The sequence below is a fragment of the Lontra canadensis genome, unplaced genomic scaffold, assembly GCF_010015895.1.
Source record: "Lontra canadensis isolate GAN:19392208 unplaced genomic scaffold, GSC_riverotter_1.0 scaffold113, whole genome shotgun sequence".
NCBI lineage: Eukaryota > Metazoa > Chordata > Mammalia > Carnivora > Mustelidae > Lontra > Lontra canadensis.
The window spans coordinates 518,802-532,189 of NW_022631107.1; the positions used below are offsets into that span (position 1 = coordinate 518,802).

At 41.7% G+C, this 13,388-nt stretch overlaps 1 protein-coding gene across 14 annotated transcripts in view; it reads left to right on the top strand.

Moving 5' to 3' along the window:
• The first annotated feature begins 900 nt into the window (after positions 1-900).
• The window catches only part of CDC14B (cell division cycle 14B), an 89,388-nt gene continuing 76,900 nt past the window's right edge, over positions 901-13,388 (top strand). For 5 of the 14 annotated variants that reach the window (XM_032840535.1, XM_032840534.1, XM_032840528.1 and 2 more), the window contains exons 1-2: positions 902-1,153; positions 8,363-8,389. In XM_032840535.1, the coding sequence (XP_032696426.1) occupies positions 994-1,153; positions 8,363-8,389 (187 nt within the window). In that variant the 5' untranslated portion in view covers positions 902-993. Of the gene's footprint in view, positions 1,154-8,362; positions 8,390-13,388 lie in introns of all 14 variants that reach the window. The other 9 variants (XM_032840530.1, XM_032840539.1, XM_032840540.1 and 6 more) reach the window with 6 other exon arrangements.

Below are 13,388 nucleotides of genomic sequence, written 5' to 3' on the forward strand. Positions count from 1 at the left end.
AGAAGCCCTGACTTAGTCTTTTTGAATGCTGGGCATACCATAGGTCGGTAGAGTGTAGGTGATTTGGATCCTGGGTCGGTTGTGGTATCACCTTTACCTTAAGTCTACAGAGCGGCGGACAATTTAATCAGTCCATACTCTTTTCCAAGCCAGCAGCCGTGGCAAGAATCCTTCTCACTTGGCGCGATTACAAGGAAAACCCTGAAATACTTTTAAAAATACACATGCCAAAGAACTGGAGTCAAGTTACTAGGGTGGGGCTGTGTACAGCTTCGGCGACTCACTAAAGGAAGTTGGGACCTGGGGTCTCGGCACCGGAGGAACACAGAAAAAAACAAAAGTTGGGGGCTGGCGGAGGGTCGCGAGCACATTTTTATATTTGATTGGCGGAACCACTCAGACTTTTCTTTATGGCGTCACCGGGTACCTGCCTGTAGAAAGGCCCCGTCTCCGTGACGTCACGCATCACTGACCAATGAAAAGCCCCATTCTGCGGGCCCCGAGGAGGGTTGTGGGCCCTTTTTTGTGAATGAAGCTCCACGGAACAGCCCTCCTGGGGTCCCGGGGAGCCGCGGCCGACTGTGCTTCGGCGCTTCGGCAGCAGCGTCCGCGGCTGCGGTGGGCGCGCGCGGTTACCCCGGGCAGCCCCAGCCACCCGCGGCAGCACCGTCGCCTCGGCCGCCCCAGCGGGCTGCGGGCACCTGGGGGCGGGCTGGGGGGCGCCGGCGGCGGCAGGAGGCGCTGTAGCCAGGGCTGCGGCGCGGGTCCCTTGGCGGCCGCAGGAGGGAGCGGGGCAGGCGCGGTGGGCCCGGCCCCTCCTCCGACTCCTGCGCCGCCGCCTCCCGCCGGGCTCGACCGGCGCCCGCCGTCCCCGCAGCGCCGTTCCGCGCCCGCCGCCCCGAGCGCCCGCGCGCGGGGCCGGCGGGGGCCTCGGCGGGCGAGCGGACGCGCGGGGCCATGGTCGTGGCCCCTTGACGGGCCGCGGCCGCCTCCATGAAGCGGAAGAGCGAGCGGCGGCCGAACTGGGCCGCCGCGCCCCCCTGCTCGCGGCGCTGCTCGGCGTCCTCGCCCGGAGTGAAGAAGAGCCGCAGCTCCACGTCGCAGGAACTGCACCGCCTGGACCACCAGGACGACCTGTACCTAGACATCACCGGTGAGCCGGCGAGCGAGCGCGTGGCGGGCGTCGCAGACACGCGGCACCCCGCGCGGGGGTCCTAGCCCACCCTCCCAGGCAGTGGAGGCGCCTCCCTGGGCCCGGCTGACACCTCTCCACCCCCACTCCCAAAAAAGCCCCACCGGCCACACCCCCTTCAGCAGCCCGACTCCCTGGGAGCGCCCCCCTACCCCGACTTTCCATCTGCGGGTGTTAGCGAGCTGTAACTTTATCCGTTTTGCGCTCTCCTACCCCGGCAAGATGGGCCGAGGGTCACCTTTCTAAATTGCTGGCGTCAGCTCGGCGCCTCGGGCTTTTTCTGAGTTCGGGTTGATAGCGCCTCCCGGGGCTGCAAGCTCGGTTGGCCCTCACAGGAGTCTGAACCTCTGAATCACCCCGGAGGATTCCCCGAGCGCGCAGAACGCGCCGGCACAGGAGCAGCTGCCCTGTCGGCTGGGCGTTCGCCCAACCTCCGCCGCTGTGGAGGAAATGGAGTCCCGCCTCGTGCGGCGTTCCCACGTCCTCGCGCGGGTCCGCTCCGCGCTCGCCCCCTCCCCAGCGCGCGCGCGAGCACACCCGGACCTAGCAGGGTCCTCTCCCTCGCTTCCTCCTCTCCTCTCCCTCGCTTCCACAAGGAATGTGTCACACTGGTGGCCTGGGAGCCGCTCTGCGTGCCGAATGCCCAGAGGTGTCACTTCTGAGAAATCGCAGCCAGCAGGAGCAGGTAGAAAAGCAGCCCTTTGATAGCGGTTTTATTAATTAGTGCTGCCTCTACAGTTCTTGAAGACTAACAAATCCAATTTGGCAGCCGTTGGATTTGCCAGGATTGACACTAAAGCCTGTGAAGGCATGAACGTGATGATGTATGTGGAGAGGCTTTGTAAACAGCATCGCTGTCTACGGTTTTGAGGGAATTCGCAGTCCGCTTTCTGTGGCGCGGCATGTGTGAGCCTTGGCGTGTGGGATTTTTATAAACAGTTTCCCGCCCTTAGCCACTGATAAGCCAGGTGAGCTGGAGTGGTCAGAATATTTATTTAGAAAGTGTCCAAACACAAATTTAGTAGAAATTGTTTTTTAAGTTGATGGACGGCTGGAAACTTAAGGTCCATATTAATAAAGCTGCGAGTGGAGGGGAAGGTTTCTTGGCGCGGGGTGGATGGACCCCTGGGAACTGTGGAGGGAGGAAGAGGTTGCCTTACGTGGATGGCCGGCTGGCACCTGCCCGGGTCCCCCGTAGCGCGCTCTCTGAGGCCGAGACCGGGTCCCACCAGGCTGTGCAGTCCCAGGGAGATAGCCTCGCCAAGGAGGGCTCGGGTGGGTGACGACACTACACATTCCTTAGGCCTTTGTTCTTTATACCTCTTAAAAGGCATTTTGCTTCATAGCATTTATTTTTAGGGCAAGTAACACACGGCTCGTTACAAAGGTGCCAGGAGTTTATAGTGAAAAGTTGGTCGCAGCCACTTGGTGGCTTTCCCTAGAGGCAAATAAAGTTTCCTATGAATCCTTCCAGAAGGAGACTGTATGTGTATAAACTTGTGTATTCTCTATCATACGCAAGCATGGTAGCTTACATGTTGTTTTGCACATTGTTTATTCTTCGCGGTATTCTCTTCTTAGAACGGTTAGTACATGCAAAACTGCTTCATTCGGTTTTAATTACTGCTAGGCCAAAGTAGATAGGGTTTTAGAAAATAAAACTATAAAGTACATGTGGATTTAAAATATGTTTAAGATTTCATTGTATTTGTTTATTTTTAAGTAATTTCTGTAGTCAGCCTGAGGCTGGAACTCACAACTCCGAGATCAAGAATCGCATGCTCTACAGACTGAGCCAGCCAGAAGCACCCTAAATACATGTGTTTTATAATTTGTTTAGACAGCTCCCTATGGATAAGCATTTAGGTTGTCTCCATCAAAAAGGAAGTTTTGTAAAGTCAAGTCATTGGGCTAGATCTTCTTCCTCCTTCATGGAGGGCTTTCCCAAATCACAAGAGTGATTTAATTTCAGAAAATATTGCTAAGCCGAATATTGAGGAAGGAGTTGGTGCATTATATAAATAAAAAATGCTGCTGTTATTTAGATTACAAGCCCAGATAATGGAAGAGTCCCGTCTCAGTGTAAGAGGGGAAGTAAGGGAGTCAACTTTGCCTGGAATTTTTCCAGGTATCCCTTAGTGACAGTCTTGGCTTCTTAGAAAAATGATACTGAATCAGTCTGTTTCAAGGTGATAAATAAGACAAATTAACTTGGGGGTAATGGGGTGAAAAAAAAAAAGTAACTTTGGATACAGGGTACAGATTACTTTTTATTGGGCTTGGAGGGAAGGCTTGAAACCTCATCCTCAGCAAGTGGCAACCTGGTCCCGTCCTCCCCAACTTGTTTTTCTCTCAGTTTTTCTTCTTAATATTTTTCAAGTTGAGCATTAGGAAAGGAGATATATAAATATAGTTTGTCTCTTCAGTAATATTTGCTTTCTTTTTTTCTGTGCTACCTAAGTTTCTATAAATTGTGCCATACCAGCAGGGAGAGTCCCCTTTTAATGGCTATATGGTATTACACTGTGTGGCTGAATCGTGATTTATATAATGGCAATAAATCAATGGTTATGTGGGGGGTTTTCAGTCCCTGCAAATGGCAGCAGTAGCATCATTGTATATATCTACATACATGTATGATTGTATCTACAGAGTAAAGTAGAAGTGAAGGGGCCAGGCCAAAATATATATAGGTTTATCCATTCATTGGTGGACTTTTTTTTGGTGATTATGAATAATGCTGCTGTGAACATTGATGTACCAGTTTTTGCATGGAGTTGTTTTCGGTTACTTTGCATATATACACCTAGGAGTAGAATTGCAGGGTTGCATGGTAATGCCATGTTTAACCTGCCAGACTTTTCCAAAGCTGCTGTACCAGCAGCATTTTCCACCAGAAATTTATTCCACATCCTCACCAACACTTGTTACAGGATTGTGAAGATTATTTCCCACTGGGGTTGGTTTGTAAAAATTAATGCACATTCTCACTTTTGCCCACTCTGTCCTTAAATACATTAATTTTTTTTTTACTTTAGTCCCTTATTGTTTTTATTACAACTATTTCATCTGTTAAGTCAAATTCCATTCCCATAGATTGCAGTGTATTTCATGGTGGTGTATACTTTTTTTTTTTTTTTTAAAGATTGATTGATTGATTTTAGAGAGAGAGATTAAGAGAGAGTTCTAGTGCCTGCAAGGGTGGGGAGAGGGAGAGAGATGTCAAGCAGATTCCCCAGCTAGCACAGAACCCATTGGGGCTCCACCCCAGCTGCAATCAAGAGTCAGTCTCTTAACTGACTGAGCCATCCAGGCACCCCAGTATATATATTTAATATAGGATGCTTAATGTCTGTTTTTTTCCCTGTAGTCCTTTGTTATGTGGTCACAATTTTTTTAGTGTGCAGCCAACCATCTGGCCACACTGGCCGTTTACTAGGAGCTGACCGATGTTTATTCCCATGTGGACCCCATCCACCTCTCATTGGCCATTCACTCAGGTCTTGCTCTGTGCAATGACGTGGATTTTTATATAAGCTGTATTCCTGCTGCAGTTCCAGTGTATTATGTTTAAAAAAGATAATAAAACTGTAACCTGTATATGTTAATGTGAAAGAGATACTGAGTAAAGTTATAATCAGAATGAGTTGTGATCGATCAGGGAAACTGGGGAAGAAGGGAAGAGAAGAGGGTTTCTGATTGGCTTTGGAATTAGATCTCTCCCAAGATGGGAGAAGTACCAAAGGAAAAATGTTGGACATCGATTTTTGATTTTCCTATGAAACTCTTTGCAGTCAGAAGTCTGAATCTTTTTATTCTTATTCCTTAAATAGGGCCATAAATGACAGTGTACATTCTCCTTTCCTTTTCATTAATATAGGAAAAAATATTAAAGATTATGAAATTACTGTTTTATCCCTATGCTTGATAATTGATGGATTTAATAGTTGGTACAGAGCTTAAATTTATTTTACTTCTTTATTTTTTAAAAACTTAATGACTAGTGAAAGTAATTGGTATTAACTATTGGCTAAAAAAGATTTTTAGTGGTTAAAAAATTTTTTTTCAGTGTCTGTCATGATAGTCTATCTCTTTAAGACTGTCTATTATAACTGTAAATAATTTTACTGGAGAAGCTCTAGTTGAGGTCAGGATTGTCATTTAAAAGCACCAATTAATGGTATATCAGATACTCATCAAATTAAACAGATATAGCACTGCCTCTACCCTGCCTTATTTTCTTTTTAGGATTTAAAAAATTCACACTAGACATTATTAGACAAAGAAAATTTATTCATTAATTCAAGAAGTATTTAATTGAATGCTTACTATGTAAAATAGTGCTGTATATTCATTGTTTGCTGTGATCAAAGTATATTTTTCTTGATAAAAAAGGAATACAGTTACCTGGGGCACTGATTCAAGGAGGAAATTCATTTTTCTTCAAGACTATCACGTAGTAGATTATTTAGAGTTTTAATAATTGAAGCTCATCAAAGTATGTAGTTTTCATTTTCCTTCTTATGACTTAGTTCTAATTTATTTTCTTGATTTACGTGCTTAATTCTTCAACATCTTTTACTTCCGATGGTGTCATGTTAGTTACCTGTTTTAGGTCTAAATCCTTAGGCACTGGGGCACCATACACAAAAACTTAACATAGTTGTGTTGTTACTGTTTCACTGGACAGAATGGTTGGGCACAGAGATGAAGGGAAAGTAGAATAACTGGGTGACAAAGATGGTACTAATGCTAGGACTTGCCAGTCAGTGCACACTGTAATTTCTCTGCGCCTTTGAATAATGGGAATGAATTTCCCCAATTCCTGTGGGGGAGAGCTGGAATGAAACCACACTGTGGATTTTTAGAATGGAAGGATGGCATTGCGTGTGTACCAGTGACATTTCCTGGAAGTTTGTGAGATAGTCTTTGGGGATCTCTGAATTGACAGGACAGGTATTTTGTTATTTGAAAGAATTTCAAAAGATCACCTTGAAATACCACAACCATCCACTTTTCCCTCAGAACTTAACACAAGAGATAAGTAACTTTGGCCAAATTGATGCACCTTCTTTTTGGCAAAGCTGTCCTACCTGTCTTTTATTCTTTCCAACAGATAAAGCTATTTAAACAGAGTTGTACATAAATGATTCATTGGCCATCTACTGTTTAGTCCTGTGTTTACGTAGACTAATAGGTGATGTCCTAGTAGATACTCCATAAGTTGTATCTGTAAAGTTGAATTTAGATAATTACCTAGTCAGTTTGGAAATATGACCAAACTACATACACAATTCAAGTCCTCCATTCATGCTGTTGTCCAAATTGGCTGTCATCACGGCCCAGATTTTCTAGATAGTTCATTCATTCAACCAAATTGTAATGAATACCTACTCTGCCAGGCTTTTTTCTTTTTCCCCTTCAAGTGATAAAAATAGGTCACTGCTGGAGATAATCCCTGGTCATATGGAGTTTGTTTTCTGTGCTGATTGAGAAAATGAAACTTGGAAGGTCTGTGGGTAAACTAGATTAAACTTGGAGGGTCTGAGAAATAACTAGCTTAGAGAGGGCTGAGCCATATCGTGGTTGAAATCCTTGGGGATGTAAAACTTTTCACAGGGTATTTGAACAGTTAATTCTAGTGGTTAGGCATGAGGATACCAGGGACAGCTCGTACCGGCCTTTGGGGAGACTGAACACAGCTGGATTATTAATAACCTTTTGGAACCTTTTTTCTCTCATCTGTTTGAAAGTTAAAAGTGCACAGTGTTGTTGGAAGAACTGAAGCAGATGTATGTGAAGTGCTTGGCTTGGTGCCTCTTTGACAGCCGGGGCTCCATAAACGGTCTCTAGTATTAAAAGTGTGTGTGCAGTGGCCCAGGATACCAAGGGCAGACTGAGACAGTCACCATGGTTGGAAAGGTTTCCAGCTCTGAAGCAAACCTTTCCCCCATATGTGTATGTGCACAAAAGGTTCAGTGAATCAGCATAGCGAAAATGCAAGTGTGTTCCTTTCTGTGCTTCTAAGAGCGATCTTGAGGGCAGAAGCACTCCAGATGAGGCTGGTTCAGTATTTGTCAAAGCTCTGGAAGAGATTTAGCACTGCCTTGACAATCTTTTCTGCCTTGGGAAAAACGTTGCCGTTTCTCTTTAAAAATTCCGTGTAAGAGGAAGAATAAACGAGCTGTTTCTTCCTTTTTGAGGCTGTTATGTATTTTTACTACACTGAAGAGTTTGTATATAGCCTTATATTAAATTGTAGCTAAGCTTATTGGGGGGTGTGTCTTTGTAAAGAGGAAAAGGCTTCATGGGAGAGCCTCAGGTAGAAGGTTATGGAAAATAAAACAAATATATTAAATTCTTTACTGGTAGAATATAAACTCTTCAGAGTGGTTAGTTTAAAGCATGACTATGCCCTAGAATATTGTTTTAAAAGAATATTTCACAGATCCAAAAGATTTGATACTGGTGGTGTGTATTATAGGCAATAGGACATTTTTTTGGTTCTTATTTTGAGTAAAACAAAATTGCCTTTCAGTGGGCCTTTCCATGCTTAATTTGTGGCATGGAACCCAATGTATTTGGAAAGGGTGGGAGTTAGACATAAATAAGAAATTACTTGTTTAAATCTTTTCCTTTAATTACACTGAGAACAAAATAATTTCAGTAGCCAGTATTTTATTTTCCTTTCCATACTAGCTACAGAGTATTTTTAATCTTAGTCCTTTAAGGTCTTTCACATTAAAATTACTTTTATATAATTGTCAGTTGAATGAAAAACATGGATAGACTGGTTTCAAACATTTCAAAGCCATTCCTCACTTAGGACAGGCACCTTTATGAGTGAGGTAAGTAGGCACAGGGGTTGTGGACAAAAAAGTGGTCAGATTGATACAGAGACATGGAAACTGTTTGGCAGGAGCTAACCAATCTTCAAGTATCATTTCTTTATATTATTTGATTTTTAGCTTCTGAGGTTAGTCACTTAATTTCTAGAAGTGCTGACTACCATATTAGACAGGGATTACATTAGAAAACATTTTCTAAAATAAAATTGATTTTAATTTCCTAAATGCAAGGATATTTAACTGGAATGTGTGAGTCTCATCTGGATTCTCTAGTTTATATGAAAGTTTTACGCCCTTCTCTCTCTTTCTCTTTTTTCTATAGCTTTTCATGGATACTGCTCCAACAAAGGTATTCAGATCATTGACTCTACTTTGCAGTGCTTTCTGATGATTTTAAAATTGTAGATTTAATCTGTTAGTTGTCATTCTTGGTTCCGTCCCTTCCTGTTTGCTTGTCTTAAATTTTAGTCTTGGGTAGCAGATTCAGTTTTCTATAACTGTAGAGTATCCTTTGTATGTTTATGACTTAAGTTGAAATTTGTCTTTATATGAAAAGTTTTGTTGGTTTCTGTGTATAGGTAATGCTGACAGTTGTTTGATATTTTACTGGGTTAATTATTAATGCTGTGTTTTTGATGGTGGATATTTTTGGTAATACTGAACTTTTTCTATTATAATTGAATCTTACTTTTGTAGACTTGTTGAAAAGATGCTTAGAATAAGTTGTTATAACTCAACAGCTATTGTTGATTTGTTTTTTCTTTTGCGAGGTCACTTAGTTCTTTCTAGGCATTTCTTTGTTTAATGGACAGGCTTATATCTTATTTATTGTTTTTGGCAAGAGGGAAGTCTCATGAAATGCCAACTTAAACTTTGGGAATGGGAAAGCTCTTTCATAATTCTATTAAAAAATTAAAAGTATTCTGATTCCATTTCATTTTCAAGTGCTTCAGATAAAGCCAGTTATCAAAAGAACAAATCTATATGGCTCCATATATATAATAATTCTAATTTTAAAAAATTTCTGCCTTTATTCTCTTGGTCTTTTATTCAGCTCCTTTAATTCTTAGTATTATTTACCTTCTAGAGAGTCCCTTAGAGGACTTTATTCACCAGTTGAAAGATTTGGTCCCATTGTCTTGGAGTCTGAAAAGCTGAGGAAGCTAGGCTGGGTAAATTTATTCTAATTGTGTAATATCACATATTGACTTCATTTCTCAGGTAGTTCACTTTCATACTATTAAAATTTGGTTGCCAGTGTACTTTTCACAAAAGAAAAACATCTTGTTCCCAATGTCGATGGTATTTGTTGTTCCTTCAAGTTCTAATTTGAAAGTAAAATTACTTTCTTGGCACTGCAGTTTATGACATTGATCTTTTTATACCCAATCCATAATGCTATAATATCATTACAGATTCTGAATTCTGCAAAGCCCTCCATTTTAGGACCATCGCAGCTGAATCATTCTCTGCATTTTGCTCACTTATACTCATTTATAGTTGTACATATTGTGCTATGAAATTAATTAGTATATCCATTTAACAAATATTTATTGAGCAACTACCTTGAGCAAGACATTGGGCCAGGTGTTATTGAGGAAGGGAGGAGATATGAAGATTGATCGCAACATCCCTGAAAGAATGAGAAGGCATAGACTATTAAGTCAGCATCTCAGTGACGACAGGTAATGAAGGAATCAGTCATTATGTAGTTTTGCTCTCTTCATTTACACAGTGTCAGTTTAAGAGAATTTTGTGATGCAAATGTCACTCCATAGTTCCTACACAAAGTGAATTATTTTTTCCAGTGTGTGGTGAAAACGATCTGTCTTAAGGTGTCTTTCTCTTGGGAGTGTGGGGGGTGTGGGCGTAGGTGTGTGTTTTAAACCTTAAAAGAGACAAGAGGAAAAAGCTTAGTTGTGGTATATAACTAGTCATATCCATATGTGAGTGCACTGTATCTATGAATACTGTAAACATCTAAATGTATATTGTTAATATACATATTGTTAATATACTGAAAACCTTATTTCTACTAAGAACCTTATTTCTACTAAAACACAGCCGAAGTAAAAGGACTCCATTCCAATTAATTCTGTATCTCTAATTTGAATCTCAAGAGCATCCCAGACAATGTAATTTAAAATGAGATACCTTGTTTGTTTTTTAAAAATACGTTATTTATTGGTAGGAATTAATTACAGAGCACCTTTTAAGCTGAGTATTGCTTTTTGAATTGAAGGCACTAAGGACGAAGATTGCCAAGTATTTTAAGAACTACATTTGGTTTGTGTGACTTGAACGGAGAACTGAAAAACATTCTAATTTTCACATTCTTTTATAGGTGCTGAGGAAGAATTACTTTGACATGAATGTATAACAGAATTAACGTTATGGTTTTATATTTTGGGGAGCCGTTCTCAGTCTGCTCTTGGAATTTTTTTATTGTAATACTGTCATTAGGTAGCTTGTTGGAAGCACCTTATACATGAAACTGAATCATCTTTACATGCATTTAGTTCCTTTTGACAGTAAACTGTCAAATAAAAGCTTAGGATTTAACTAGCAAATACAATTGAGTTTGGGATTTTAACTTCACTATTAATATACTCTAATTTTAAACTATTGTGACTGAAAGGGCTCAAAGTGCAAATTCACTCAGGATATGTGTGAGTGCATTTTATGGTGGCTGCACCATAGAAGTGGCTGCTTCTGGGCTACAGCAGAGATTTCACACTTGACCCAGATCTCTGGGAAGTGATAGGAGACCGTAGAATGGGGTGATGTATCTCTTAATCTGCCATATAGAGGGGCTTATCAGTGAGTGTCACAAGGATCAAAGATGGATGTCTTTGAATGAATGAGAAAAGAGGCTTGAACGCCCTGTAGCTCACTTCCCCCTTTCTTCCCCCTCCCCCCAGGACCAGCAGGAACTTTTCTTGATCACTGTAACACCAGTCTGCTTTCTTCCTGCTGACAGCATCATTGTCCCTACTGTGGTGGCAGTTGTCAGGGGTTGGTGACTCCTGGGATTGGGGATAGACTCCACTCCAGTGTGAGGGGAAACACCCTCTTCTACCCCCTTGACCTATCTCACAGTGCTCTCCCATTCCGCCAGTAACAAGCATCAAATGTGGTACTTAAACTAAATTAAATAACAGCTCTGCTCCAAAATGAAGAAGTACTTTAATGTAATCTCTCTTACTCAGGAGAGCAGGAAAAGGATCGTAAACCTTAAAGCATCTTTATCTATTAGAGCCTATGAGATTATTTTGATCAAATAAATTTTGGGGGGTTAAATGTGTGGATTCAGAAGACAGCCATTTCTAGGCACAACAGCAAAGAAGTTTTTTTCTTTTTCTTTTTAAATTTTTCTGCCTTTCTCAGTCTGACTTTTTTCACTTAGCATATTACTCTCTGGGTCCATCCATGTTTTACCAAATGGCAGGGGCCTCATTTCTTTTTTTCTGGCTGTGTAATATTCCATTGTATATATATGTATATATCTTTACACACACATACACACACCACATCTTCCTTATTTCTTTGTCTATGGATGATGGGTACTCAGGTTGCTTCCATTATCTTTGGTATTATAAATAATGTTGCAGTAAACATAGGGGTGCACCTATCTTTTCAAATGAGTATTTTCATTTTCTTTGGGTAAATACCCAGTAGTGGAATTGCTGGATCATACAGTAGTTCTATTTTTAATTTTTTCAGGAACCTCCATACTATTTTCCACAGTGGCTGCACCAATTTACATTCCTACCAGCAGTGCACGAAGAGGAGTCTTTTTTTTTTTTTTTGTAATATGATACTTTTGGGAATTTCCAAAAGTATGTGGGATGCTTTTGAAGGCTAAGCAATAAACATTTTTTTTTCTTCAAATCAAACCTTTGGATTAAGGACTTTATTTTAAAATGGCCAGAAAAGGGGCACCTGGGTGGCTCAGAGGGTTAAGCCTCTGCCTTCGGCTCAGGTCATGATCTCAGGGTCTTGGGATCGAGCCCCGCATTGGGCTCTCTGCTCAGCAGGGAGCCTGCTTCCTCCTCTCTCTCTGCCTGCCTCTCTGCCTACCTGTGATCTCTGTCAAATAAATAAATAAAATCTTTAAAATAAATAAATAAATAAAATGGCCAGAAAAGAAATGTTATTCTAATTATAGAGATTTATGAATAGGATTAATAAGTTTTGTTGGTTATGCCACAAAAGCAATTTTTAAATAATGTCAATTTTTTATGTACCTATTACACACCCCATTTAACATAACCCTATGCAGTGCTACTTTGTTGTAATTATATTGTCTTCAAAATAATTTTACTAAGAATAAATAGGCATGTATAAAAGTGGTCAATGTCGTGTTTTGGCTTCCCCAGCACAGACTGAGTCAAGGATTCCAGCACAGTAATTTCTTCGGGATATGATCCCAGAAAACTCTCCAGAGGGAGTGGGGAAGTGAGAGGGTTATGAGTGGGAAAGAATGCTCATTATATTAGGCAGGTTACTTTTATACTAACTAGAGTTTGATCCCATAGGGGAAATCTGACAGCAGTATAGAACATACAAGGATTGAGAGGACTGGGATATTTTTTAACCAGTAACTTAGAGTGGGCGCTGAGTGATAATTTTGAAGTGCTGTGAGGATGGCCAGAATGGGCCCTATAGTCAGGAGAAAGCCCTGCAGGAGATGCTGGTACAATTGGAAAGTGTTGGTGGGGGAAGGGTCTAAGTGGAGCTCTTCAGTGTGTCTCCAGAGTCAGCTAGGCTATTGTTAAATTTTTGTGTGCTCCTAGTGCTATTGTAAGTTCTCAGCTAGTTAGTGCTCAACTGTTATCCTGAGTCGAGTGCATGACTGTCACTCTGTTGTGTCCTGTTAGGGTATGAGGTGTTTTTGATAGCAGATGTTGAGAAAATGTATGCATGGGACAGGGTGGGTTTGTTAGAAAGAAGCAGTGGGAGAGCTGGACATAAGTTTAGAGACCATTGGAGGGAAATGTGTAAGGAAACTAGGTAAAGATCAGCATGCAGTTACGGATGATTGGGAGTTCTGTCATTTTTACGAAAGGCTTTATAAACACCGTAGCTTGGATGTTTGACTAACAACTGTGTGATTAGCACCTAGAAGAATTACAGCCAGAGACAGTCCTGTATTCAGTGAATGTGAACTAGCTGGAGGAGCTGAGCCATTGCCAATGTAGGATGCCAGGACTGGATCTCCATGGAGACTCCGCGGTTTCTGTGCAGTTCCGTTTCCAGAAACTCCTCATCCCCAGCTAAGTGAAGTTTGTGCAAGAATGTGAAGTCAACTACCTTATGTTATTTATTATTTTTTTAAGAAGTTTTCA